This window comes from Sorghum bicolor, chromosome 1 (assembly GCF_000003195.3).
Source record: "Sorghum bicolor cultivar BTx623 chromosome 1, Sorghum_bicolor_NCBIv3, whole genome shotgun sequence".
In the NCBI taxonomy this organism is placed as follows: domain Eukaryota; kingdom Viridiplantae; phylum Streptophyta; class Magnoliopsida; order Poales; family Poaceae; genus Sorghum; species Sorghum bicolor.
In genome coordinates this window covers 66,192,197-66,218,877 of record NC_012870.2, presented here as the reverse complement: position 1 = coordinate 66,218,877, position 26,681 = coordinate 66,192,197, and the positions used below count along the sequence as shown (strand labels likewise).

The window sequence follows — 26,681 nt, the reverse complement described above, 5'->3', positions numbered from 1 at the left end:
GATAGTAAGCATGAATGTAGTGAAGCAAGGATGACTAAAACGACCATTACTATCTAGGCTTGCGTCCTACAGTCAGCATAGCTCTGATACCACTTTGTGGCACCTGGTTTTAAGAACAAAACCAGATACACACCATATGTGAGCCCAGGAAGTCAAATCTCACATATAGCCACAAATAAGGGGTAATATCAATAGTCAATGCTTAGAAACTCGGTGTGAACTCACCTGGGGCCGAGATTGGAACCGAGGAAGTCCGTTTCGAGCTCGCGGTGGCAAGGGGCGGACGTCGGGCCTGAAAAGAGGTTCGGCGAGCGTTAGACGACCGCACAGAGCAGTAGAACGCGAAAAGGAGACCTCGGCGACTTCGCACGATGGAGCCGAAGCTCGGCAAGCTACTCACGAGGCATGGGATGCGCTGCAAAGGCGAATTGGCCGTGATGCGGATCTCGGCGGCGAACTTGGTGAAATTTGACGCGGCGGCTGCGGCTCGGGATGAGTTGGGGGGTTAGCGGGCATCGGGGCGAGTATTTAAAGGGCCGGAGTCGGGCAAAATTGGGACTGCTCGCGCGAAACGCGTGCGGGATTGCGGTTCGGCTCGTGTCCGGCTCGGACACGAGGTGGAAGACAGGTCCGACAGGTGGGCCCCGCCTGGCAGTGGCACGGGGTGCGGGACCGCCTTGTCAGCGGCTGCTGCGAAGGGTAGGGGCGTGCGGCGCTGGCTGCTCCGTCTGGGCCACAAAGTGGGCCGCGCTGGCGCTGGGCCGGAGCAATGAAGAGAAAGGGGGAAGGAGGGAAAGCAGGCCGCGAGGGGGGGGGGAAGAAGTGGGCCGAGCCCGAGACAGAGAGGGGGAGAGGAAATCTTTTTCCTTTTTATTTTTTCAGCTTTTACTCAAACCCTTTTGAAAAGAATTTGTAAAACCAATTGGAATTGAAAGAACTCCACTCAACAAAATATATGCAGCAGCATGAATGCACATACATGTGTCTAGACCTTATAGTGGATTTTATTTCAATAAAAATTATTTTCTTACTATTTCTCAGTGCTCACATCAAATAATTAAATCAATTAGCCTATTTGGAAAAGTGAAATTTTTAGGGTAAATTTTGAATGCAATGCTGGAAAACCTTGTGTCGGTGCGGATGGTAGAATTTGGGATGTCTAGTATGCTATACGCCTACATGTTGAAACGTAAATGATGACCGTAGAGTTGGTGACTCACGTGACGTTGTGGATAGTAGAATTTGAGAAGTCTTGTCTATACTTGCTAACTAAACTGGAAATGAGAAGTTAACATGCAACGGGTTACACTTTTTGGCTATGTGTGACCCTCTCATCCACGACCCATGACTTACTTGGTTTGAAAATGTTGAGAAAAGGAATGCTTTTCTGTTGTTTTAAATTAAAGTCCTAGGTGAAATAGGTTTGGCTAAAGGCTTAGATCTATAGGCCATCTCTTGCACCTTTCTGGCCTATCTAAAGGGCCTCTGCAATTGATGTACACATGTGAAAACTGTATCTACTAAATAGTCCAGCCTCAGGAAAGCGTACCAAACACACACTATATGGTTATTAGTATGTGTTCGCACGCTAACAAGGAAATTTGGATGCATCGCTGGAAACGTGTCAATGTGGATGACATGATTTTGGCTGCCTAGTATGCCATGCACCTATATATTGAAACAAAATTGGGGACCACAGAGTTTGGTGACCCACATGACGTTGTGGATGGCTAAAGTTGAGAAGTCTTTTAAATGCTTGCTAACGGGAATAGAAATAAAAAAGTTACCATGTAGCAGGTCACACGTCTAGGCTACACGTCTCAGTTACTTTTCTAAATTAAATTAAATAATAGATTAATTCTATAATTTTGTCTACACTTTGCATTTAATCCTAGAAATTTCTAAGATGTCATTACAAGATTTTTTATAAATAAAGGAGACACACATATATCATATCATGTAGATAAGCCTTGCTCTTTGTAGAGATCTTACTCTTGAATGGTAGCAACTATTTGTACTAGTGACATGATAAACAATTGCTCCTCAAAGTACATGATCTACGGAACACAATACATCCAAAAAGGATATTTTGAGAACATGGTAGTCATACACCCCATCTGTCACACGTGCTAGTCATACGTCCTATGTTGAAAGCTCTTACACGTGAATATCCGTTTTAGAAACACCCTAGGGCTTATTGGACTCATTGCATTAGCTATTCCTAGATACAGTAGAGATTGATTCCCCATTGTCAATGCACTAGGGAGAATTTGAATTTCAAAGACTATAAGGCCTTTTAGTGAATATATAATGGCATCCTATATAATATCATGGCATGCCTTAAGTTATGTGTTCTTAAGGAAGACGAGACAGTAAACAGGTCGTTGTTTATGATTATTCTAAAATAGTATACCTTGAACTAGAAGATCAAGGGGGCTAACACATAAGTGTTTAGATTTATTATTTGATATTGCTCAATATTAATAAGACACTAGGGATGAATATTAGGACAAGATTGGGTGTGGACTGAGTGATTACCAATGTGTCAAATATGGTCTAGAATCCTAGTAGGTCATATGAAAAACATATGCCATATTCCTAGATGACTTCTTGGTGCACATTACAACTATCTTGAAAGGCATCAAGCTAGAAATATAGAGGTGCAAAGCAAATAGATATGAAATTGGATATAGAAAGCCTTATGGAACATCCTAGAGATAACATCGTCATAATATCATATGTGATTTTTGCACATATGCATAGTGATATTGAGGTATTGCCCAACTTGTATCACCTAGCTAGTATTTTGGTGAACAATTATGTAGTAGTAGTGCATTAAGTACGATTCATGTATGAACTTGTGGTTTGGAGCCAACTCTACAAAGTTGGGGTTATTAGTGTAATTTGAATCTTGGACTCATTTTGTTTAATGCATTTGGGGGTTTATGTTTTTCTATGTTAAGTTTCCTTTTAGGATACATGAGCTATACCACACTCCTGAAGATTACTTAGCTTAGCTCAACTCAACTCAACTCCCAACTAAAGTATAGCCTAAAATAAAGAGATTTAACTGGATTGATTCCTTATTCTTCTTCTATTGGCGTGTGTAACGCTCTAAGGTCTAAATGGCTTAGATCCACTCTACACACCAAGTGAACCACACACTACCACCAACACACTTATGTTTTTGTCCTTGCTTTTCATAATGAGTTAACCTAGGGATAGTGGCATGGACTCTAGAAGTCTTATGTTATTCTTCTTACCCACCCTCAACAACCAAAGAGAGACTAAACCTCACAAATCTCACATAAATGTACACATGGGCCATTAGGGGACAAATCTAAATTGGGTCAAATATCACATGCACACCCCTAAAGGACATGAAGTCCCCATCAGAAAAACACACCAATAATGGGCAAACGATGACAAAAACATTCCCTCTTGGCTCATGTGACTATGTGTCTAGTACCACTAACCCACATGCAATTGTGTCCATGAAGATCATCTCTAATACCATTTGCAATGCCCTAAAGTACAAACAACTTAGATCCACTCTGCATATTGAGTGAACCATACACTATCACCAACCCACTTACACTTCTGTCCTAGCTCCACATAAAAGGTATCACGACCTAAACATCATGAGAATCTTCAAGTCTCTCCCAAACCTCATGTGCCATCTCCAAGTCTTTGATTGACTCAAAGACCTTAGTGTCGAGAACCCCATAGATCACATTGAGAGCTTAAACATTCAATTGCAAGTTCTCCTTTCTTGGGGTGGGATCCTTCCAACACAATGAATGGCTCCTCCTGAACTCCCTAAATATACTGGCTCGTAGCCTTCAAGTGCATGCACATTCTTTTCTTCCAATACTCATAACCGTTCCCATCAAAGTGTGGTTGCTGCCAACATGCTTAGTAGCCATCTTTCAACATCATAGGTTGTTAAACCTCGAAGTTGACAACAACTTGGCTCTAATACCACTTAAAAGGACCTAGATGGTTAGAGAGGTAGTGAATAGCCTATAAAAAATTTCTCTACAAATCACAAACACTAGAGCCAGTGGTTAGAACACAATATGATCCTAATATCCACAACTAGCACTAGCTCTAGTTCAATCAAGAAAGCTCTTACACAATTCTATAGTAATTGATTTCTATCCTAAATCACGTTATGACACCACAAGAGATACATGCTAAACTAGCCACATAGAGAACTAAACTAGAGAGCAACTAACACTAGTTACTACTAACAAGAACAACTAACTACTCAAGAGAGCTACAACAAGAAAGCTACACAAGCAATAGGCACAACACAAGCAAAGTATGAATGTAAATACAAGTGTTGAGCTTATACCGAACCGGGCAAGAGAGATGAACACAGTGATTTTTTCTCTCAAGGTTTAGTTGCTTGCCAGCAACTTAATTCCCATTGTGACAAGTCTCTAGGTGAGTGATTAGTGTGCTAACTAGAATTGCAAGCTAGACCCATAACTTGGGTGCTACAAGAATCATTCCTAAAAGCACTCTAACTAGTAATGAGCAATCCACTAGAGTATCCCTTTACACACCATGAGGTAGGATAAAAATACCTCTCACAAATCAATTAATCAAAGGTGGAAACAATCACCGACTCCCCTCAATGATGCACTAGAGGCTATACATTCTCTCACAAATGTATTTGCAAGTCAATAAAGAGATTGGGGATATTTTCTCAACTTTGGAGGGATGTATATGAGGTCCAACAAATGACCAAGAGAGCCCTCAAAACTGAGCACACAACTATTTATAGACGAGGGGCAAGTTATGGTTGGTGTGGCCTTCCACCAATAGCTAGTGTGCCTTGGCAGTCCAACTATTAGGGGGATAGTCCGACCACAATCCCCAACGGCTACCTATCAGACCCTGATCCCAATAGTCACTTGAAAACACTCATCATTAGTCTAATGTTTTTACTAATAGTTTGATGACCTAAACATAGGATCATTTTAGTATCATCTAGTAAGGTTCAACATCCACAAGTTCATCATCAAATTAGTCTAGTGCTAAGCATTTGATCATACTTTTTATGCATTATAAACACACAATTAAGTTCCCAAGCTCATCTCAACCGAGTGGTCCAACCGCCCTAAGCGGTGGTCCGACTACTAGGTGACTCACAAGTGGCCTCGGTGAAAATGGTCTAGCACATGATCTAGTGCCCTATCGCCACATGGCATTGGACTATATGGCACACAAGTTTGAAATCCAGTAAGCCTGTCGTGTGTGTGTCCCACTCCCCTGGTAGTATAACCGGTGGGACTAGCAGTCAAACTATCAGGTCACTATCGATGTTTTACCACTAATAACCTGCCATAAGGATACTCAGAACAGTTGTTCGGGCTTCAGCATAAGCATAACTTGATGGTTAATGTAGAAGACAGTCGATTTATACTAGTCCACACCCTTGCAATCGAGTAATAGCCGTTACGTCTAGTCGACGCTAGCGTTTACGTTGGATTAATTGTATTGTGTGTTCTGTTAATAGCCTCTCATTATATAGGGAGAGAAGGCTATGGTGCGGTTACAATCCTAGTCAGATTCTGAGAAGGTGTCCTAATTATATTACAAAAAGGTACTTTCTAAATAGGAATTCAACTACTCGAGCCTATTCTACTCAGATTTGGTGTAGTCTTTGGTCGCACCTCTTGTCCTCTACTCTTGGGCTAGGCCATGACCCATTGCAGGTATCGTTATGATGAGGAACCTAGTAGGTCCCACATCGATAGTCACTAGAGACCTGGTTTGCCTCCTCTTCTCATAGGCTTTTGCACATAACTTATAATCCAACGCCGAACCCTAGGGGTCATCAGACCAATCCGGTGGGCACAAAATCAACCCATAACTTCATTTCAATGCATTTTTCAATGGGCTAAAATTCTCCAAGTGTTCCACCACTTTGTGCATGCGAGTTAGTATTTTTCAAAGACTTTTCTCTTGCACCTAACCATGTCACTAAGCGTAATGCATATGCACATGTGTCGAGGTTATGATACCTCAGGTACCTCAAGGTATCAATTAGTTAGCTACTCGGGTGGCCCATGACTATTGGTAGTTCTTAGCGTCGCTACTAAGAATAAAATTTTAATTATATCTCTAGCAACGACCCTAAAAATCCTTGTTGAAGCTTAGCTTAACCGAGCGGTCCAACCGCCCACGGTCTGACTACTAGGTGACTTGCAAGTGGCCTCGGGGAAAATGGTCTAGCACATGATCCGGTGCCCTATCATGGCATCGAACTATACGCCACACAAGTTTGAAATCTAGTAAGCCTCTCGTGTGTGTGTGTGTGCGCGCGCCACTCCCCTGGCAGTCCAACCGATGGGACTAGCAGTCAAACTATCAGGTCACTATCGATGTTTTACCACCGATAATCTGCCACAAGGATACTCGGGACAGTTATTCGTGCTTCAGCATAAGCATAACTTGATGTTTAACATAGAAGATAGACAATTTATACTAGCCCACACCCTTGCAATCGAGTAATAGCTGTTACGTCCAGTCGACGCTAGCCTTTACGTTGGATTAATTGTATTATGTGTTCTGTTATGATCTCTTACATGGGTTGCTCATAGCCTTTATATAGGGAGAGAAGGCTATGGTGCGGTTACAATCCTAGTTAGATTATAAGAAGGTGTCCTGATTATATTACAAAAAAGTACTTTCTAAAAGGAGTTCAGCTAGTTGGGCCCCTGGTAGGTCCCCCATCGACAACCACTAGAGACCTGGTTTGCTTCCTCTTCTCATAGGCTTTTGCACATAACTTATAATCCAATGCCAAGTGGTCATCGGACCAATTCGGTGAGCACAAAATCAACCCATAACTTCATTTTCAATGCCTTTTTCAACAAGCTAAAATCTTCCAAGTGTTCCGCCACTTTGTGCATGTGAGTTAGCATTTTTCAAAGACTTTTCTCTTGCATCTAACTATGTCACTAAGTGTAATGCATATGCACATGTGTCAAGGTTATGAAACCTCAGGTACCTCAAGGCACCGATTAGTTAGCTACTCGGGTGGCCCCATGACTGTTGATATTTCTTAGCATCACTACTAGTACTAAGAATAGACTTTTAGTTATATCTCCAGCAATGACCCAAAAAATGCTTGTTGGTATTTATTAATATAACACTTGTTTAAGCTAGTCACCTATTTAGCTGCCTACACCTCTAAGCATTGTACAAGGTTGTCATCCCTAGTAATAGAGCTAAAAATGTCTAATGGCACTACCTAGCATTACTACTAAGTAAATATCTTATTATTTTATATGACTAGATAAAATATGAAGATAATAAAGAAATGATAAGCGTATAGATTAATTATGATTGTAGCATTTTACCCAAAATATTCCAAGTATCGTTATTTATATATGATAATGTTCACTTGCACATGCTCGTGATGGTTTTAAGTAACCTAATATAGCCCCATTATAGTTTTTTTGATGGCATGCCTTTAAGCTATTGCAAGTTATTTTGTTATTGTAGCTAAGGATGCTTTAGCCCCACTAAACACTACTATTAGGTTTACTCACTAATTTATGCTCGAGAATATCCTGCGCATTGCTGCTGGGACTTCAAATTAAATCGTTATAATTATAAAAATTAAATATATTTCTTTGCATCTCGAAAAGAATGAACCGATGTGTTATGCAAAAATCATGCAAATTGGTGGTCACTCAATTGGGTATGTGTCCTTGGATTCTTTCTCTAAGACCGAGTGTATAAAATGATCAGTTAGCTAGAGACGTAAATTTCTTTCTTCTTCTTTTTGTGAGGAAATGATGTGATACAGATAGGAAGATATAAAGTTTTTTTAGAGATTGTGGTGTCGAGCTATGGTGATAGGTCCGGAAGTATGCTTACGGGGAGTAAGGGCCATCATGGTTGACCTGTGAAGGCATTGTGATCTCAACACCCTCCTATGTCCTCTTAGGCCATACCAATGACCAACCTTGCAAATGATAGCACAAAGGTTTTCTTGTTCACCATCATATACATGTTTGTGGTGTGGGCATGTGGCCTTCGGTTTTATGGTCACCGTATTGATTGTGTTGAGCGTGTTCAGTTGCTCCTCTATCTTGCCCTTGTCGCTGATGCGACACAGCTCTGTCTGTGCATCCAACCATAACTTTGCCTTGTCTGAGACCCCGAAGTAGCAGTGGCTATGATGTACCAATTGGTCCACGGGGTTCACACTTTGCCATTACTTTCGCCAGTAGCTTCAATATGATCTTGGGAGCAATATGGATCAATCCGTAGGGCTGCACTATTTCAAGGGTCTGTTCGCTTAAATTTATCAGCATTACTTTTGAGCTATGAAACAGTGTTTTCTCTTACAATAAATCAACATCAACAACAATCTTTTTTTAGCTATCCGAATAGAGCCTAATCTCTCGACTCCATCTAGTGAATTGTTGAGTCACACTCTTGCCATTACTTGCTCGTAGTTTTATAGAAGTAGCATATGAGATAAAAGAGGTTTTCACTGCTTTCATAACTTCACCTCGTGAGTGCATGGCATTGTGGCATTGACATTTGTGACTGTTGATCTTTTTGTTGGTGGACGAAATATGGGAGTTGGCATTTGTGAGAGCCATCGATGAGGTAACTTGTCTGTTGACCTTTCTATGGGTAGATACAATCAGAGTCAACATGTTTGGTAGGGCCCATAGAATGACGTGGCTTCGTGAAATTGTAGAGAATTCTTGGGCTATTCTATTTAGATAAGTTTTGTTTAGTTGCCAAATGTTTTTAAGATTCTCTGTCATATCGAATCTTACGGCACATGCATGAAACATTAAATTTAGATAAAAAATAACTAATTGCACAGTTTGTCTGCAATTTACGAGACGAATCTTTTAAGCCTAGTTAGTCCATAATTAAATAATAATTAACAAATTCAAACAAAAGTGCTACAATAGCCAATTCCAATTTTTTTTTCGCGAACTAAACAAGACCATAGTAGATTAGATTTGCCAGGATAAAAAACTTGTATTATGTTTAACTTAAATATAATTTATACGTTTTAAAATTATAATAATTTTCAAAAGTTGAAGGTCAAAATGGAAATATATATTTTAGAACAAAGCTAATACGACACGTGAAAAACCGAAGGAATTCGGGCCTTGTTCAGTTGCCAAAATTTTAAGTTTTTGGGCAATGTAGCACTCTCGTTTTTATTTGACAAATATTATCTAATTATGGACTAACTAAGTTCAAAAGATTCATCTCGTGATTTACAGTCAAACTGTACAATTAGTTTTTATTTTTATCTATATTTAATACTTCATGCATATGTCGTAAGATTCGACGTGATGGTCCTCACAGAAAATCGAAATTTTGATGGTATAATTTCGAATTTGGTGATCATTCGATGGTGGAGTATTATATACCCTCCCCGACTCGCGCCGCAACCCAGAAACGAAAAACCCGCGACACCGAACCAAAACCCTCCCTCTCCGAGCCTCGATCCGCCTCCGCCCCACGCACCCCCCCTCCCTACGCCCAGTTCGCCGCCGCGGACGCAATGAGCACGGGCTGGAGGACGCTGCTGCTGCGCATCGGCGACAGGTGCCCCGAGTATGGGGGCTCCGCCGACCACAAGGAGCACATCGTGAGAGCCCCTCCCTCTTCCCACCCACTGTTCCCCCCTTCCGCTCTCCTTGCTCTGGGAACCCTAGGTTATCTAGGCGCCGATTTATAGTTGGGATTTTGCTAGTTTAGCTTGGAGCGCTTGGTGTTTGGCTGCCATTGCTGTTGGTCAGAGTGGGTAGGGAGCTAAAAACCCTAGTTACTCGCACAAGAGCCTGATACCTAGGTTTTAGTATTATTGGACTGCTGCAGTTTGAGCTGGTTAAAAAATGTTTGTATGCTTGTACTAAATGCTGCCAGAACAAAAATACTGGTAGATCACTTTACCTTTTGATTCTGATAGAAACTGGGCTTTGGAATTGCAATGCAGCCATTTTCCTGATTATTTGTGGTACCTCCAGACCTTACCTTGGGTTATGCTTATTTCTTCTCCTAAGTATCAGAAACTCAGTCTTGTGGCTCCTTTGTTGGATGTGGTAAATGTAATATTGCTGTTTGATCTAACTAGATTTTATCATGTAGACAAAGTATCACATTTGAATGAGAAACGGATCTGGGCAGGAAATAAAAGTTGTATGCAAAATATTATGTTGTTTGCTTATCCAGCTGAAACTTCGCACATCTGTCAGTGCAGTCAGTGCATATCAAAAAATTGGAAATGGAATAGTCTGTAAATTCTAGATATACAAATCTGCACTTTGTATTTCTCACAGGTTGTGTCTGTGAACTTTATGGTTTCATGGATTGTTGTGCTTCTGTTGATTTTTCTGTAAGTGAATCAGTGATTGTAGCGATGACTTTATGGTAAAATGAATGTCCCATGAGGTCTTACCTTTTGAGGGCAACAGTAGAGTTTCTGATGTTTTTTGTTTACAGAGTGCAGTTTGATTAAATGATTTCATCAGCAAAGAATTGACATGATATAACTAGGGTACAAAAAGGTGCATAGCAAATTTCTGCATAGCATATAGTTAGAACAGTGCTCCATGTTGTTGTGTATTTACACAATTCACCATCACATAGTTGTTTCAATGTATGGATATGAATGATATGATTTGTGTAATTTATATTAAACATGTTCTTATCAAACATTTGCTTCACAGGAAACTTGTTATGGTGTACTGTCCCGAGAATATGAACACTCCAGAGACGCAATATTTGAGGTCAGTATGCAGCAGTCGAGCTTGTTAACATATTATTGTTCCTATTTTCTAATCTGGGCTTTTTTGCTAGTAGTTTATAATGAATAATTCTAACTGGGCTGCTTCCAGATGTAGTCCATTAGCTAAGCCAATTTTTGAATTTCATAGAGTAACTAAGATTGGGGTTGTCCGGATTGCGACAAAGCTGGAACTTTTCGCTTGAACGATCAGATCGTATCATAGGATCAAGAATGTGCAATAGACCCTTTTGCCACGTCGATGATATCAGGGAGCTTCAATTTGTTTTTACATCCATAACTATATACCAAGCCTTTTTGCCACATTTGCAAGCCACGCCATCGCTATGAAGGCTAGCAAAGTAGCAACTCAGCATGCCACCTGTGGGTTAGTCTGTTGTGCTGGCATGGTGACACTGGTTCCTAAATCCTAACACTGGTGTGAAATAAAACTAAACTGCAAATGAAAGTTATATGAACGCAATCAACGCATTGCTTACACTTAGTGTTCTGTGCAAATATACCATTAACCATGGTATATTGTGCAACTTTCTTAACTGTTGGAATTGAAAGTAATTCTTTAAATAAATTCAATTAACTAACCACACATGCTTATTTTATTTCAAGTTGTCTCCATTAAAACTCAATTAAATTTACGAAAGAAACAATTTAACTATTCAGCATAATAAATGATATTGGGTTATAAAATATTTCATAATTATAATTCATAAATAGGCTAAAAAATGCATATTCGACAGAGCTTCTAAATTAATACTACAGTATGAGATCCAGTCCGGTCTTAGAACCGACCCCATGTGATGTCAGCTTTGTGGGATTGTAATGCCAATCTGTATCTTGGTCATGACAACATTGTGAGTGCAGACTATTCTTTTCTGCAAGTGAATATAGATAAGAAAATGATGCAAAGAAGTATTTTCCATTTGCTGCATGCTTTACTTTTTGTGCCTGTTAGTCATGCTTTTGTATAAAGCTGAAGTATGTTGAGGTGCTAACTGAAACTTTTTCTTTGCCCGAGCAGTTTCTCCTTCAGTGCGCAGAACAATTGCCTCACAAGATTCCTTTCTTTGGAGTTTTGGTATGCAAGTATATTTACTCTAAAGCATATTGCTGTTTTATGTTCTCTTTCTTTGCTAAAATTATGTATGGAGCAATTATGAATATAATGTTCAATTGTAACTGTACCCATAATTCCCTTTTTGTGTCCGTAAGATAGGACAACAAATACTAGTGTTATCAAAGCAAACTCCAGATGCACATTTTGCCCCTTTATATTTCATATAAGTGTTAGGGAGTTATGCTATTGTACTTTGTGTTTAGGTCACTGGTCACTAGGATAGTGATACAGCATGAATCAAATTGAGATTCTAGGATGGTGGTTTACATGATTTTTTCATGGATCTTGAGAGAGGAGAGCAATGTTCACTGATGCCTCGGTTCATAATTTGATACCCTTCCGAGTTCTGAGATTGGCCTTACTGACCTTGCACGTAAACAAAATATCATAGTCTGTCCATTTCATTTATGAATATGCTTTCATTATTGTTTGCTGCTTCTGTATGATTGTTCGTAAACTGTCACATAGACTCTGGAGGTTGCAATGCCACTGCCAAATGTATACATTTTGTTGCAGAAACTAATGGCATCCATGTTCTCTTCTCATCTTTTCCATATGTATGCTGGAATTAGCAAATATTCTGTGTATATTTACATGCAAAGAGAGTAACCATGTGTCCCATGATGTCCTCTGGTTGACAATATTGGTGTCTCATTACATGAGCATGACAGTGTTTACAGTGTGTTTTAATCTATGTTGCATCTTGCATTTTTTTTTCCAAATTAAAACAAACTGTAGACACTGTCATGCTCATGTAATGAGACGAGCTAATATCATCAACCAGAGGACATTATGAGACAGTTATGGTGCTGAACTCTTGAGTTTTGGTTGCTCTTTTCCATGAGGGCCTAAGCCTAACCATTTAGCTCTCTTGATAATTTGGATTGGACCAAATAATCACGGGCATAATTGATTATCCTTTTTTTGTGGGCAAGAAAATTAGCAAATGCTTATAAGTTTTTAGCTTGTTTCCTAACCAAGCTAGTCCATAGTTCATGATGATGTGTTTTAACAGCAGTTTTTGTCCTAATATTATTGATGTATTATATATACAATTAACTTCAGAGTCTGTTTTGGATCCATGGTATTTATTGTAAGAACAGGATTATAACCTCATGGATCATGTTTAATAAAGCTAACTCTTTTGGTTGTACTTTTTTATTTTATTTTATTTTTATCTCAGATTGGTTTGATAAACTTAGAGAATGAAGACTTCACCAAGGCTATTGTAGATACCACACAGGCTAACCTACAGGTACCATTATTTGTACATTACATAAACACTGTTAAATTTGTGATTACCGTAGCTTTAAGAGTGACTGATGTCTTGGTTGCAGGATGCCTTGCACAATGAAAATCGTGATAGAATTAGGATATTGCTGCGATTTCTCAGTGGTCTGGTAAGTAAAATGACTGCTTTGCTTTTTCTATTTATATCCTTAATTGCTCATTTCCTATATATCCTTAGTTGCATCGCTTGTAATTTGAGTGTGCGGCATGCTGTTTTGTTTTGAATTGACAATGATCTGCATGCATAATTGTCTGTTCATAATAGGCATATTAGAATTTGAAAAGGTCTTTAGAGGTATACTGTGACCACCAATTTCTCTTTACAATATACCATCAGTTGCTACAAAATCAGTCTATTTGAAATATGAATCTATTTGTGCAACTTTTATACACTAAGCATGCATATAATTTGAATGTTGGTCTTATGAAGTTTGACTTTTTATGCCTAAATGAATTGAAGGAGTACTGTTCATGAGGGGAAACTCCTACTGTGCCATGGAAGGCTGTTGTTGCTAGTCCTCTTGATGCTCAACTAACTTGGGGATTGAATGAGCTGAAATTCTGTTCAGTCGCAGTGTAACTTCATGAATAGCATGCTTCTTAAGGTGGTAAGGTGAGAGCACGGCGAGCCACACCTTCCAGCTGCCTAGGTGTTTAAGGCACGCAGTGAGGCAATGCCATACAAACATCTTGATATATAATGCACTAGAAGTTAGAAGCAAATTATACCTTAAATACTGCCAATTCTTAGCATGTAATACCATAAGCAACTCCAACAGTTTGCTAAAAGTACTTGACATCCTAGGATTTTTGCCAAAACCACAAAAAACAGCCTCCAACAAGTTGGCAAAACTACTTGGCAATTTCGTGAGCTCGGCAAAATTCTTCCTTCACTTGGCAAATATGCCAAGTCCTCCATCGCTTGGCATCACGTGTATCCCAATTTTCCAACTAGTTTTGCCAACCTGTTGGAGGCTCAATTTTGTGATTTTGGCAAAAATTGTAGGATACCAAGTTCTTTTGCCAAGCCCAAATAGCAAACTGTTGGAGAAGGCTTCTTTTTTCACTTGGCATTTGGTTTTGAGACTTGGCAAAACTATAGATTTGCCAAGTGAGTTTTAGCAAACTGTTGGAGTTGATGCTATTAGAATACTAGTGCAAAACATAAATTAGCAAATCTGAAATTTATCAATAGCAACAAATTAGTCTCTAATGACATAACAACTTAATAATTACTAGTGCATCTTAAGTCTAGTTGACGTGATTAATAGTAGTTCATAGTTTCACACTTCACATTACAAAATAAGACAATAAGTAGTGCACAAGAAAAACTAGCATGCACAACCAGTCAAGCTGTAAGACTAACAAGCCAAGCCAAGCCAAACACAAACAAGCACCAGAGCAGAGGAAACACAGGCAACAGAACAGAGGTAAGGGAAGACCTGGGCACTGGGCGCTGACTGCAGAGAGAAGGGGACAAGTAGGGTCACAGGTGAGCGGAGACTGGTGGGGAGGCGCAGGGTTGCGCCGTCCCTCACTAGCGAAGCCATGCTGGTCGCTCACCAGCGGAGAGCCGGAGAGACGTGGCGGTACGCGTGTCACCAGGGATCCAGCTCTACTGGTTCTAGGATTCTTCTTCTCTTCCCTTCTCTCCTCTCATTCCTTCTCCCTCTGCCCTCTCTCAATTGGCTTGAATGGATAGGGGTGCCTCCTCGTGGGAGGTGTAGGCATGGGGCAGCACGACTTCCCACATGCATGCAGTTCCCTTGTTTGCCGCAAGTGCAACTCCCTTGTGTTTCCTGCTTGCTGCCTTTACCTCCTGCACATGGAGCTTTTCCTCCCGCGCTCCCGCATCCTTTCGCACATGTGGTGTCCGCTTGGAGTTGCTCGGCATCGATGACTTTATGCGGCACAAGGAAGCTGTGGTGAGCCTGGTGCCTCAGTTGAAAAAACCGCTCATGACGCCTAGGTGACGCCTTAATAACCATGATGAATAGTCAGAAGATAACTTTGTTTTAGAATACGCACAATCAATATATTTGGACTTGGATTAATAAATAATAGTAAGAGCAGAATTGCATCGAAATACTTTCTTATTTATTTATTTATTTAGTTATGACATACTACTGCAGTTTTTTTTCACCAAAGTTATAATTGCCTATGGTTCACAACACTTCTTTAGAGTTGGGAACAAGAATTAAAGAGTTAGGTAAAATGACATCTCACTCTTAATTAATATTCTCTGAAGTGTGAATGCGGAAAGAGGTTACTCATTGTTGCAATTAAGGAGGGGTAAGGCTGCGAACAGCAAGCTGAAGTTGCCTAGGTTCTTTAGTTTTTGAAGATTGTGATTTGTGAAGGGGGCTAAAACAATTTTTGAACCAGATTGGGTATCAATATGTAATAGAAACCAGGAATACCAAATGCTTGTTGCAATTTTTTTGTTTGGCCAATAAAAACCATATCTGTGTATCAGCCATCTCATTCTTCTGCCTGCTTGATGTGCTCCAGCGATTCTTTCATGGACCTCAGCCATTACCAATAAAGTCCCCCTTTACCTTCTCTTGCTATTCTGTAAAAAGGCGAACATCTAGGCCCGGTTGCCTTTCTATGAAGCGAGCAGCCCAGCCCCCTTGTGGAAATTTTGATATTAAGGAAGCTGCTCTGAGAAACTGGGCTCTTAGGGTGCGCCTCCTGCAGTCGTTTCAGTAACTCAATTGTCTGGCTTCCCTCTGTAAAAAGTTATGTTACATGTATAGAATACACTAAATGTGTACTTGCTGGCCATCCCATTTTATGTATTATTACATATAGCTCCCTGAACTTAAGATTTTTTTTTCTTTTTGAGAACCAGCTTCACTCCTGTTTCTATCAGATGGAATTCTTTGGCCCAAAAGATAAAATGGCTTTATATATCTTGGCCATCTTGTATACCTTGGCCATTATTTCACTCATTTTTGGCTTTTATGTCTTAGAAGTGGAAGCCCTTCGGCTCCAGCTCCTAGGATGTGCTTATTTTCATTATATATTAGATATATTAGATGTATTTGCATCTTTTAATTAACGTTGTTTGCGTTGATAACCTTATGTATAGTTTGTCATTGTTTGATTCATGGCCCTAACCTGTGCATTGGGTGAGCAGGTTATTTATGATAATGCTGCCTTCATATTAGGTTTTGAATTTGTAATGTCCTATTGATACTCTTGTTTGAGTTTAAAAAACTTCAAATCAAAAATCAAATATGGGAAACATGCTTCGAAAACCTCTCTCACAAAGAATGTAGGTATTTCTTTTTGGTTTTTTATTGCATGTCAGATATTTTTTAATTATATTGAGACCCTTTTGCATATATTGTGGTTATAAGTAATATTTTTGCTGCTTGTTTACTAATTTACTCCATTAACGAAATGGAAATCTTATTTTTGTTATATACTTATATGTAGATGTGCAGCAAAGTTGTAGTTCCAAGTTCAATCATCGAGACATTTGAGACTCTCTTGTCATCTGCTGCAACAATATTAGATGAGGAGACTGGCAATCCTTCGTGGCAGCCACGTGCTGACTTCTATGTTTATTGTATTTTGGCTTCACTTCCATGGGGTGGTCCAGAATTGTTTGAGGTAACTTTGATTTTACTCCTGTCATTAATAACTGTTTATATGAATCTCCCTTGTCCTGTGTTGTGTTTCACACGCAAAAAGGAGAAGAATACGTGTTTTATGTGTCACTGTTCCATACCCGCCCTCCCCCCAACACACACAAATGGTATGCACATGAGCTAGATTTTGATGGCATGGCGAGATCTATCTTAAGTTTGACATGCAGCTTTGGAACTTTTGAATGGGTTCTAAACTTCTAATAGATGAAGTAGCCTATTAGTGTTATCCTATCCAGTTGTGAGTTCGTGATAGGTTTGTGCTGGAGCACTTGAGCACGCCAACTCTACTTGTTTACTAATCTTGTGTAGTCAATACTTGCTGTGGCTAGCTTCTTAAGTTGCTTCTCTGTCATGTGGCCCAGTAGAGCAACAGTTCTATGTCCCAGCATAGCAATATACACAGGGGAGGCGCAGAGAAGAGAATCATGGAATTTTTGTGAAGTTATTTACTAGAATATTTATTGGACGGTAACTCATTGATGACATGTACTTATGTACTGTACCATGCAGCAAGTTCCGGATGAGTTCGAGAGAGTTTTGGTTGGTATACAGTCTTACATAAGTATCAGGAGGCATTTTGATGATATTGCTTTCTCAGTCTTTGAGACGGATGAAGGCCACTCTCCTAACAAAAAGGTAATGCTAATCTTCCTTATTGAACGGACCAGAAACTTGTTTATTTCTTGATTCACTTAAAATCTTACGGGATATTGGCGCGTTTGGTTCCCACCTTGGGGAACCTGCCTGGGACTGGGGTGTATGTGGCTTCCTGGCGGAGCTCCCCAGGCAAGGGCTTGAACTAAACACGCCCTTAGTTCAGTATTAAAAGGCTAGTCCTTGCAGGATTTCATGGAAGATCTATGGGAGCGCATTCAAGTTCTTTCTCGTAATGGATGGAAAGTTAAAAGTGGTATGCAAAGATAACCTTTTACCCTAACCATCTTTTCAATGACAGTTTGTATGCAAGCTGCAAACTGATATTTGGCCATTATTTCAGAATATTTCAATTGTGGAGAACTCTTACTTGCACATATTTTTTTTTGAATTTAAAAGTATTTATCTTTTTGTGGAGTCTCAAGTTAGGTTTCATTTTATGCATAATCTTAAACACATTTCACTGTATGTTTGCATTCTTATTATGGCTATGGACTGGAATAAATTACTTTCCTGGCAGTTCCAAAACCCCACCTGTCATTTGAAGCTCAGCTGGTGGCTGGAAAATCACATCGTCTTTCCCCTATAAGTTGCCCTCCACCTACTTCCTCGCAGTCATCTTCTGAAATGTTACAAGGTCAGGAGAAACACGAAGCCGATATGAAGTATCCTCAGAGACTTCGTAGACTCCATATCTTTCCAACAAATAAAGCTGAGGTACTTTGCAAATTTATGATTTAGATAGAAACACTTCGATCATTGATCGTTTATTTTTTTTAAGCAATCTAACCTGATATTGAATTGCTGCTGTTTTTATTTATTTATTTATTTATTTATTTATTTTAATCCTCAGTTCTATGTACTCCATTCCAAATTATAAGTCACTTTGCCTTTATCCTAAGTCAAACTTCTCTAACTGTGGCCAAGTTTATAGAAATATATATTGGCACCTACAGTACCAAATAGGTGCACTCTCAAGACACAGTGGTGGATGGAATGGAACTAATTTAATGCTGTAGATGTTGGTATATTTTTCTACAGACTTGGCTAAAATTAAAGAAGTTTTCCTTAGGACATCGTCAAAGTTGACTTATAATTTGGAACGAAGGGAGTATGATCTAAAGAGGATATGTTTCTTGATATTTTGTGCTCAGATGCTTCTTCCATTTCGTGCCAAATTCTTGCTATGGGTTCAAGCTAGTCTGGTATAATGGTACTAGCTGCTCTACATTCAATGCTCAACTAGAAATTTAAGTGACACTTGAAATAATTTGATAGTAAGGATATTTCCTAATCTGCTCCTTTGGCACCTGAAACCTACTACTATCTTGTGAATTTGTTAATATTATAAGGACTTTAGCTATTAGCCTGATAAGTTGTTCTCTGTTGAAACATAATATTGTGTGAAGTAACTCACTCTGCTTCTTCATCCTGTGGGCAATCCGGTCAAATAATGTGGAAATATATGTTTTGCAATTATATAGGCTTCTTCATTTGTGTATACTAGTTTTATCACCTTGACTTTAGAGGGATTATGTGACGGGGTGTTTAACAAAAACTGAATCTATGCATATTGGTTTCAGCTATACATCAATGAAATCCAACCTTCTAGTTTCTGTACTAATCATTTGTTGTAGCTATATTCTACTACACATAAGAATATAAGATACTATAACTATACCTTATCATATGAAGTTGTTGTTCGTTTTTTGCACATCTAATCAGCTGTTGTTGATTCACAGAACATGCAGCCTGTAGATCGTTTTGTTGTTGAAGAATGCATTTTGGATGTGCTACTTTTCTTCAATGGATGGTCAGTCTGTGCCCTTTGATTTTCTTTAAAAACATTGAATGTTATTTTATTATCACACTCTTGTTGAATGTTGATACCAATATACCTGCTTTAGAGGATATTGCATATCTGCTACTTCAGTGTATCCATGGAAGATATGTCTGATATCAATTACGGAGTAGTTGTTAGATTTTGCTTGTCTGTGTAAATATGCATTAGTGGTTTCAATTCTGGGTGATTAACATGTAGAGGGTCTGCAATGCTAGCTAAGCAGCTATGTGGTTTATTTTTGTGCTTAGTGTTGGCCATCCTGGAGTTTAAGTCATAAGCCCTGTTTTACGCTTACGTCTTGCATTGCTGGCTGTGGTTTCTTTTGTGCTCAGTGATGGCCATAACTGTTTTTTTCCTAATAATGTATAAGTAAAAGAATTATGGCCTTGTTTAGTTCACCCTAAAACCCAAAAACTTTTTAAGATTCCCAGTCACATCGAATCTTGCGATACATGCATGAAACATTTAATATAGATAAAACAAATAACTAATTGCACAGTTTGTCTGTAATTTGCGAGACGAATCTTTTGAGCCTAGTTAGTCCATGGTTGGATAATAATTGCCAAATAAAAACGAAAGTGCTACAGTACCCAAAATTTTTTCACCTCAACTAAACAAGGCCTATGTTCTGAGACCAAGACAAATGTATTGTGCTCAGTGATGGCCATAACTGGTTTTCTTTTCTATCTAATCATGTATAAGTAAAAGAATTATATTCTGAGACCGAGACAAATGTACTAGCTACTTCATTGTTTAGATGTTTGACCTGGTAGATCCCATGGCATTCTATTTTTCGTGAATGGGGGATTTTGTTTAAATATTTTAGTGTGGTAATGCTATTTTTTTTCATTTTCTGCGTGACTTTTTTCATGCTTGAATTTTCTTTATGGCTATAGCTAAAGCTGTTAAATTTTCTGTAGTATTTAATGTGAAAGGAATCTGATCCTTAATTTAGTATAACATCTCAGGAACATCCATTGAATTTTATGTTTATGATCCATTGAATTAAATGTAGCTTGCTTACTGATTCCATCTTGTCTATGTTTTTCTTGAAAGTTAGTCGGAAAGAATGTGCATTTTATCTGGTCAGCCTTCCTGTGTCTTTTCGCTATGAATACCTGATGGCAGAGACCATATTTTCACAGGTATTGTTTTGTCATTTTCAATATTGACTTATTTGGGTTCAAAGTTAATACCTGTTTCTTTATACCTGCCTTCATATGATGTGAACTGTATTGATTCTACTCCTTCGTCTAAACCCCATTTTGTTTTTATCTACATGCATACAGAACAATAATGGAGTTAACCAATAAGTTCTGATTTAATGATTGTATGCCTATCTTTATAATGCTACTTCCAATAAGCATTTAACAGGGTGTTTGGTAGAAAACGCTGCCTTGACAATCCAAGTCGACGTATAGTTGCAATTGCAAGTACAATTCTCTAAAACATCTGCTTTAGACTGGAGCGACTAGTTGGTTCAGAAAGAATATCTTGTCCTCTTGCTATCAGACAATCAGTGTAAGATAGTTTGGCAGTGCTGAAGAACAGGGATGCTTCCCAGGTTCCTGGTCAAAAAAGAGGGAAAAAACCTGAGGGCCCGTTTGGATCCTTGGAACTGAATTCATTCTAATAATTATAATTTAGGCACAAAATAATTAAGCTAAATTAATTTGTACTCCCTCCATCCCAAATTGTAAGTCATTCCAAGAATCTGGGAGAGTCAAAGCATTTTCATGTTTGACCAAATTTATAGAGAAAAATACTAAGATTTGTAACGTAAAGCGAGTATATTATGAAAATATAATTAAGGAAGAATCTAACGATACTTAGTTGGTATCATAATAATAATTATTTTATCATATAAATTTGGTCAAACTTAGAAAAGTTTGACTCTCCAAGATTCTTGGAATGACTTACAATTTGGGATGGAGGGAGTATATTATTGTTAGCCATAAAAGGGAGATACTTATATGTTGCATTTCTACTATAGGGAAGCGAGTTGAAGAGGGTGCTATAAGTTGGAGTTTAGAAACATAGCATGGTGATCTATAGAATCAATTTCCATCTCCCACCCTATGGATTTGAGATAAGATTATATGTGAACTTGGGAAAGTTGTGGAATGTCAAATTCCAAGCCAAATAGCCCAATCCATTAAGTAGATTCCAATTCCTCTAAAATGAAAGGAACCAAAAGGCCCCTGAGTGAATTAAGCCTACTCATTTTCAGCTGATCTTGAAATAATCTGTGGCTCTGTGCAGAGTAGTCATTACTGTGGAAAATAGGTGGTCCTAGGCTACTTTCCAACCTGGATACGTTAATTGCCAGAGTTAATGGATTTAGAAGCATTTGGTACATTCTGTCCTGGGAGTTATTTGCCTAGGATACGCTACAGAATTTGTGCATTCTGTGTTGCATTTTGAAGTTCTCTTTACCCCGTTGTACGTAGGATAGTTGTGGTGTTCTTATGATAAATGCTTTTCTAATGTATATTCTCTTGCAGCTACTATTGTTGCCGAATCCACCATTCAAGCCAATTTACTATACATTGGTTATCATTGATCTTTGCAAGGTAGTCCTTTCATATCTTCTTGACAGATGCTGTTTGTCTGTCTGTTACAGTAGAATGTATGGCTAAACTTGCAATGGTCATTTTGCATGCTTATTGAAATTTGGGTGGAGTATTTGAAAGTTTGACCATGCAATTATTTATTTATTTCTTTTGCTGCATCACTAGTTCACTACATTATGCTACAGACGTTCTTCGATTGTGACAACTAAGCATAATTATGAAAATACCACAATAAATTTTGCTAACAACACTCAATGCCCTTCTGTTAAAGTTATCTACATATCAGATTCCATTGCATGATTGCTTACATCTCAAAAGACATGTTTATATTTTTCTGTAAATAAACTTCACTTTTTTGTTGTGAAAAGTGTAAACTGTTGTGCTCTAGATGTCTCAGTTGGATGGTTCTAGTATTAATGTGAACATGGGACGAGGTGGTAGTCTGAACAGTTAAATTTATCTACAGATAATTTTCATCAGATGCCTTATGTTTGTAGCAATTTTTTGCTCCAGTCCCTAAACATGAAATTGAACCTGGCAATTGCCATACCCCTTATGTAGAAAATTTTATCCACCAATGTTTTGTTATCACTTGTGATAGTTTTTTTTAGCTTCCGAGGATATATTCAATTTAAACCTCACCACATTAAGGTTTATTTCAGGCATTACCAGGTGCATTCCCTTCAGTTGTGGTAGGAGCAGTGCATGCTCTTTTTGACAGAATTAGTAACATGGACATGGAGTGCCGCACCAGACTTATACTATGGTTTTCACACCACTTGTAAGTTGATCGTTGTTTAGGATTTCTTCTTTGTGTAATCATTATTTCACTATTTGCATTTGCTTCATGTTTTCTGTTGATTGGTACATTCTTCTTACATGTTCAAAACATGACTTCAAATAATCAGCACAGGAGCTTGTAATAATTAATAAAATATCATATGCATCGTTAATACAGCTCTCGCGAATGGATCCAGAACATAACAGTTATATTGTTTCAATGAAATAGTTGGTGATTGATCATGAATTTTAAATATTCCTTTACTTCTACAGGTCAAATTTTCAATTCATTTGGCCTTGGCAGGAGTGGTCTTATGTCAAGGACCTCCCAAAATGGGCTCCACAACGTGTTTTTGTCCAGGAAGTGTTGGAAAGGGAAATACGCTTGTCGTACTTTGAAAAAATCAAGCAGGTTAATCTTGTGCTATTAGCCATTACTTACCAAGGGAGGGTTTCATTTCGAAAAACCAAGGAGGGTTTCCTTTTGCACTATGTTGATATGCATGGTTTCTTAAAAACAGAATTAATAGGTATCTCACATCACCTTTTTTTTTTGCAGAGTATTGAGGATGCTGCTGAGTTAGAAGAACTGCTACCCCCGAAAGCTGGGCCTAACTTCAAATTCCATAGTGATGAAAGCAATGAAAACACTGATGGCCAGAAGTTATCCAAGGAACTTGTTGGCTTGATTAGAGGAAAGAAGACTGTACATGATATTATTTTATGGGTGGAGGAACAAATAATTCCCACAAATGGTACTGAATTTGCACTTGATGTTGTTAGCCAGACGCTACTTGACATGGGTTCAAAAAGTTTCACCCATCTTATCACTGTTTTGGAGAGATATAATAAGATAATCTCTAAGCTATGTCCAAATGAGGAAATGCAGCTACTGTTAATGAATGGAGTCAGTGCTTATTGGAAGAACAGTACCCAGATGACTGCTATAGCTATTGATAGAATGATGGGTTATCGCTTGGTATCCAATTTGGCTATAGTCAAATGGGTTTTTTCTCCTGCCAATATTGAGCAATTTCATGTTTCTGATCGACCATGGGAGGTGCATCCTTTGTCCCTACAGTTTTTCATTCATTTCTGGTAAAAAAAGTAGTACATATATCTACCAAATTAAAACAATATTTAAGGAGGTCAACAATTTTTCATTATACAATTGTGAAAGTGTTTTTTTTTTATAAATGGGAGTTCTGTTTTGTTTGGATGCATATTTATGGTGATTTGCATCCTCTCGATGCTTCTTTTGCCACTGTACCCCTCATCTTCGGTTTGAATATATCTGATTGAAATTTCTCCCTCAGATTCTTAGAAATGCTGTTAGTAAAACATACAATCGGATCAGTGACCTCCGAAAGGAAATTCAATCACTCAAGAAAGGTCTTCTAGTTGCTAAAGAGGCAAGTGCAAAAGCCATAAAGGAGCTGGAGGAGGCCAAATCGGTGCTTGAGATTGTAGAGGGGCAACCTGCAATAGCTGAAAGACCAGGTAGGATAAGGCGACTCGAATCACATGTCAAAAATGCAGAGGACAAGGAAAGAACTATTGAAGAATCTTTAGAAGTGAAGGGAGCTCTGCTTGCTCGGGCTCTTGAAGAAAGCAAGGTGCATTATTTGTTTTTGTTAAATTTTTTATTGATTTGTATGTGAATTGATATATTGATATTAATATTGCTTAATCTCAGTATTTTGTGGAATACTTTACTATCATGAAGTTCTATCCTTTTACCCACTTACTGGTGTCTGGCTATTTGGTTTGGCAGGACTTGCTTAAGTTACTATTTAAGAGCTTTGTTGACGTTCTCACTGAACGTTTGCCGCCTGTCTCTGTTGATGGAAAAATTCCTAATCTACGCACTGGAGATCAAGATGTAAATTTTGCACCTCAAGATCCTGAAGCGGCAACAATGGAGATTGACAATGAAAATGGAGCAGATAATGATAGGTCAGTTTGATATTCAGATTGCACCTCTCATATAAGTATAAAGCTACATTTTCTAGCTTGGATTGAAATGTTATGGGGGTTTCGTTACGAGTTAGGTTTTGCTGTCTTCCACAAAAACAACATTTTCACAGTTATGTTCTTTCAGGCCTTGTTTAGTTCCCAAAAAATTTTGCAAAATTTTCTAGATTCCCCGTCACGTTGAATCTTGTGGCACGTGCATGAAACATTAAATATAGATAAAAAAATAACTAATTACACAGTTTGCCTGTAATTTACGAGACGAATTTTTTGAGCCTAGTTAGTCCATGATTAGACAATATTTGTCAAATACAAACGAAAGTGCTACAGTGTCCATTTTGCCAAAAGTTTTGGAACTAAACAAGGCCTAGGGCAAATTTTGTATATTCAGTAGAGTATCTTAACTGCTCGAGACTAGTCCAAATGTGCATTTTCCTAGATAAAGTAATTCCTAAGGTCTGGAGTGTCGAAACGGTGTCATATGACTGTCGCTTTGATCACAAGCAATGGTGTGCCAGGAATTGGCGTTAACATCCAGTTATATACAGATTGGACATTTTAGTAACTATATTTGCCATTCTCTTAGGCCTTGTTTGGATGCGCGTGTATCTACCTCAAACCACATGTATTGGAGTGGATTAGAGTGGAACTTAGTTTAAATCCACTCTAATCCACTTCAACATATGTGGATTGAGGTAAATACATGCACATCCAAACAAGCCCTTATTCTGAACTGCTAACTCGTGCACCATCTTTACAGTGAACCGAATGGGCGAAGCACAAAAAATGGATACAATGTTGGAGAGCTTGAGCAATGGTGTCTCTGTACATTGGGTTATCTCAAGTCATTTTCCCGCCAATATGCAAGTGAGGTTAGATTGCTATCTCTTATTGGAGGATCTCAATACTTTTATATGAAAATCTTGTTGGAAGCTTCCTAGTGTTATTGGCAAGGGCCAATTCCTTATCTCATATCAAATGATCTCTTGCATGTCCTAGCGATGGTAATGGACATGATAAGGTGTATTAGAGCCAAATATTAAGATTATATACTGAAAAATTGCTCTTGCATTTACCAAAGCTTTAGTTGAGCACATCATTTCATTGGCTTTGTAAGCTTCTGACCTCACACTGATAATTTATCATTTATGATGTCCGGTACAGATTTGGTCAAACATTGCAATGTTGGATGATGAGGTCTTCGTTGGGGATGTTCACCCACTTATCCGAAAAGCTGCTTTCTCTGGTTTGTGCAGATTTACCAATGAAGGGTCTCATCCTTGATTTTTTGACACCCTACACACTTCCTTTCTAGAACAGAGTGTATTTGACCTGTATGATACAGAAGACAACTTGTAACCTTGTTTAACTAATCAGATAGGCATAGAGATTTCTCCTTGATTTCTTATGGGTTTCCCCCACCTTGTTTGACACTTAAGAAAATTTGTCAGGTAACTTTGGCTTTCCGGAAGTTACATCCAAATATGCTTGGTTTGATGTTAATTTTACCTGAGGATTGGGGTTGTCTGATCCGAGTAGTGTGAACGATTTGATAAAGCTGTTACAGGTTTGATCCCAAAAAAAAAACTGTTAAAGGTCACATATACTTCCTCTTCAAGTTACAAGTCACTTTAGTTTTGTCCTATTAGGGCACTCATCTCAGTTTCCAAGAGTTTCGAATGCCGGTATAGAATATAAAAGCTCTGATCCGAGTAGCATCAGGTGGAATCCTGTGTGAATCAGCAAGGACCACCTTACAAGGCTAAATACTCCTTAGGTGACTGATAGCGAAGTACGTTTAAGAGGCTAGTGCAGCTAGCTGGAGTACCACGCTAATAAAAAAGAGTCGCGTTTGGAAAATATTGGCGTTATCTTGCACATTAGAGCAGCTAAGTTTGGTGAAAAAAAAAAACTTTCAATATAAGCTGTGTAAAAGGGACGGAAAGGGTAAAGACATGCTTCCATCTTAGTTGAGAGGAAAAATTAA

General features: G+C 38.6%; 1 protein-coding gene across 1 annotated transcript; it reads left to right on the top strand.

The window, feature by feature from the left end:
* On the top strand, window positions 9,450-26,281 carry LOC8082662 (nuclear cap-binding protein subunit 1). The gene is given in 20 exon segments (XM_002467819.2): window positions 9,450-9,649; window positions 10,731-10,790; window positions 11,826-11,882; window positions 13,105-13,176; window positions 13,259-13,321; window positions 16,656-16,832; window positions 17,381-17,506; window positions 17,714-17,780; window positions 18,045-18,241; window positions 19,267-19,337; window positions 20,428-20,512; window positions 21,872-21,940; window positions 22,603-22,721; window positions 22,994-23,132; window positions 23,280-23,780; window positions 24,037-24,336; window positions 24,495-24,676; window positions 25,455-25,566; window positions 25,859-25,933; window positions 25,935-26,281. Coding segments are annotated over 20 exon segments (2,634 nt in total). The 5' UTR covers window positions 9,450-9,562; the 3' UTR covers window positions 26,010-26,281.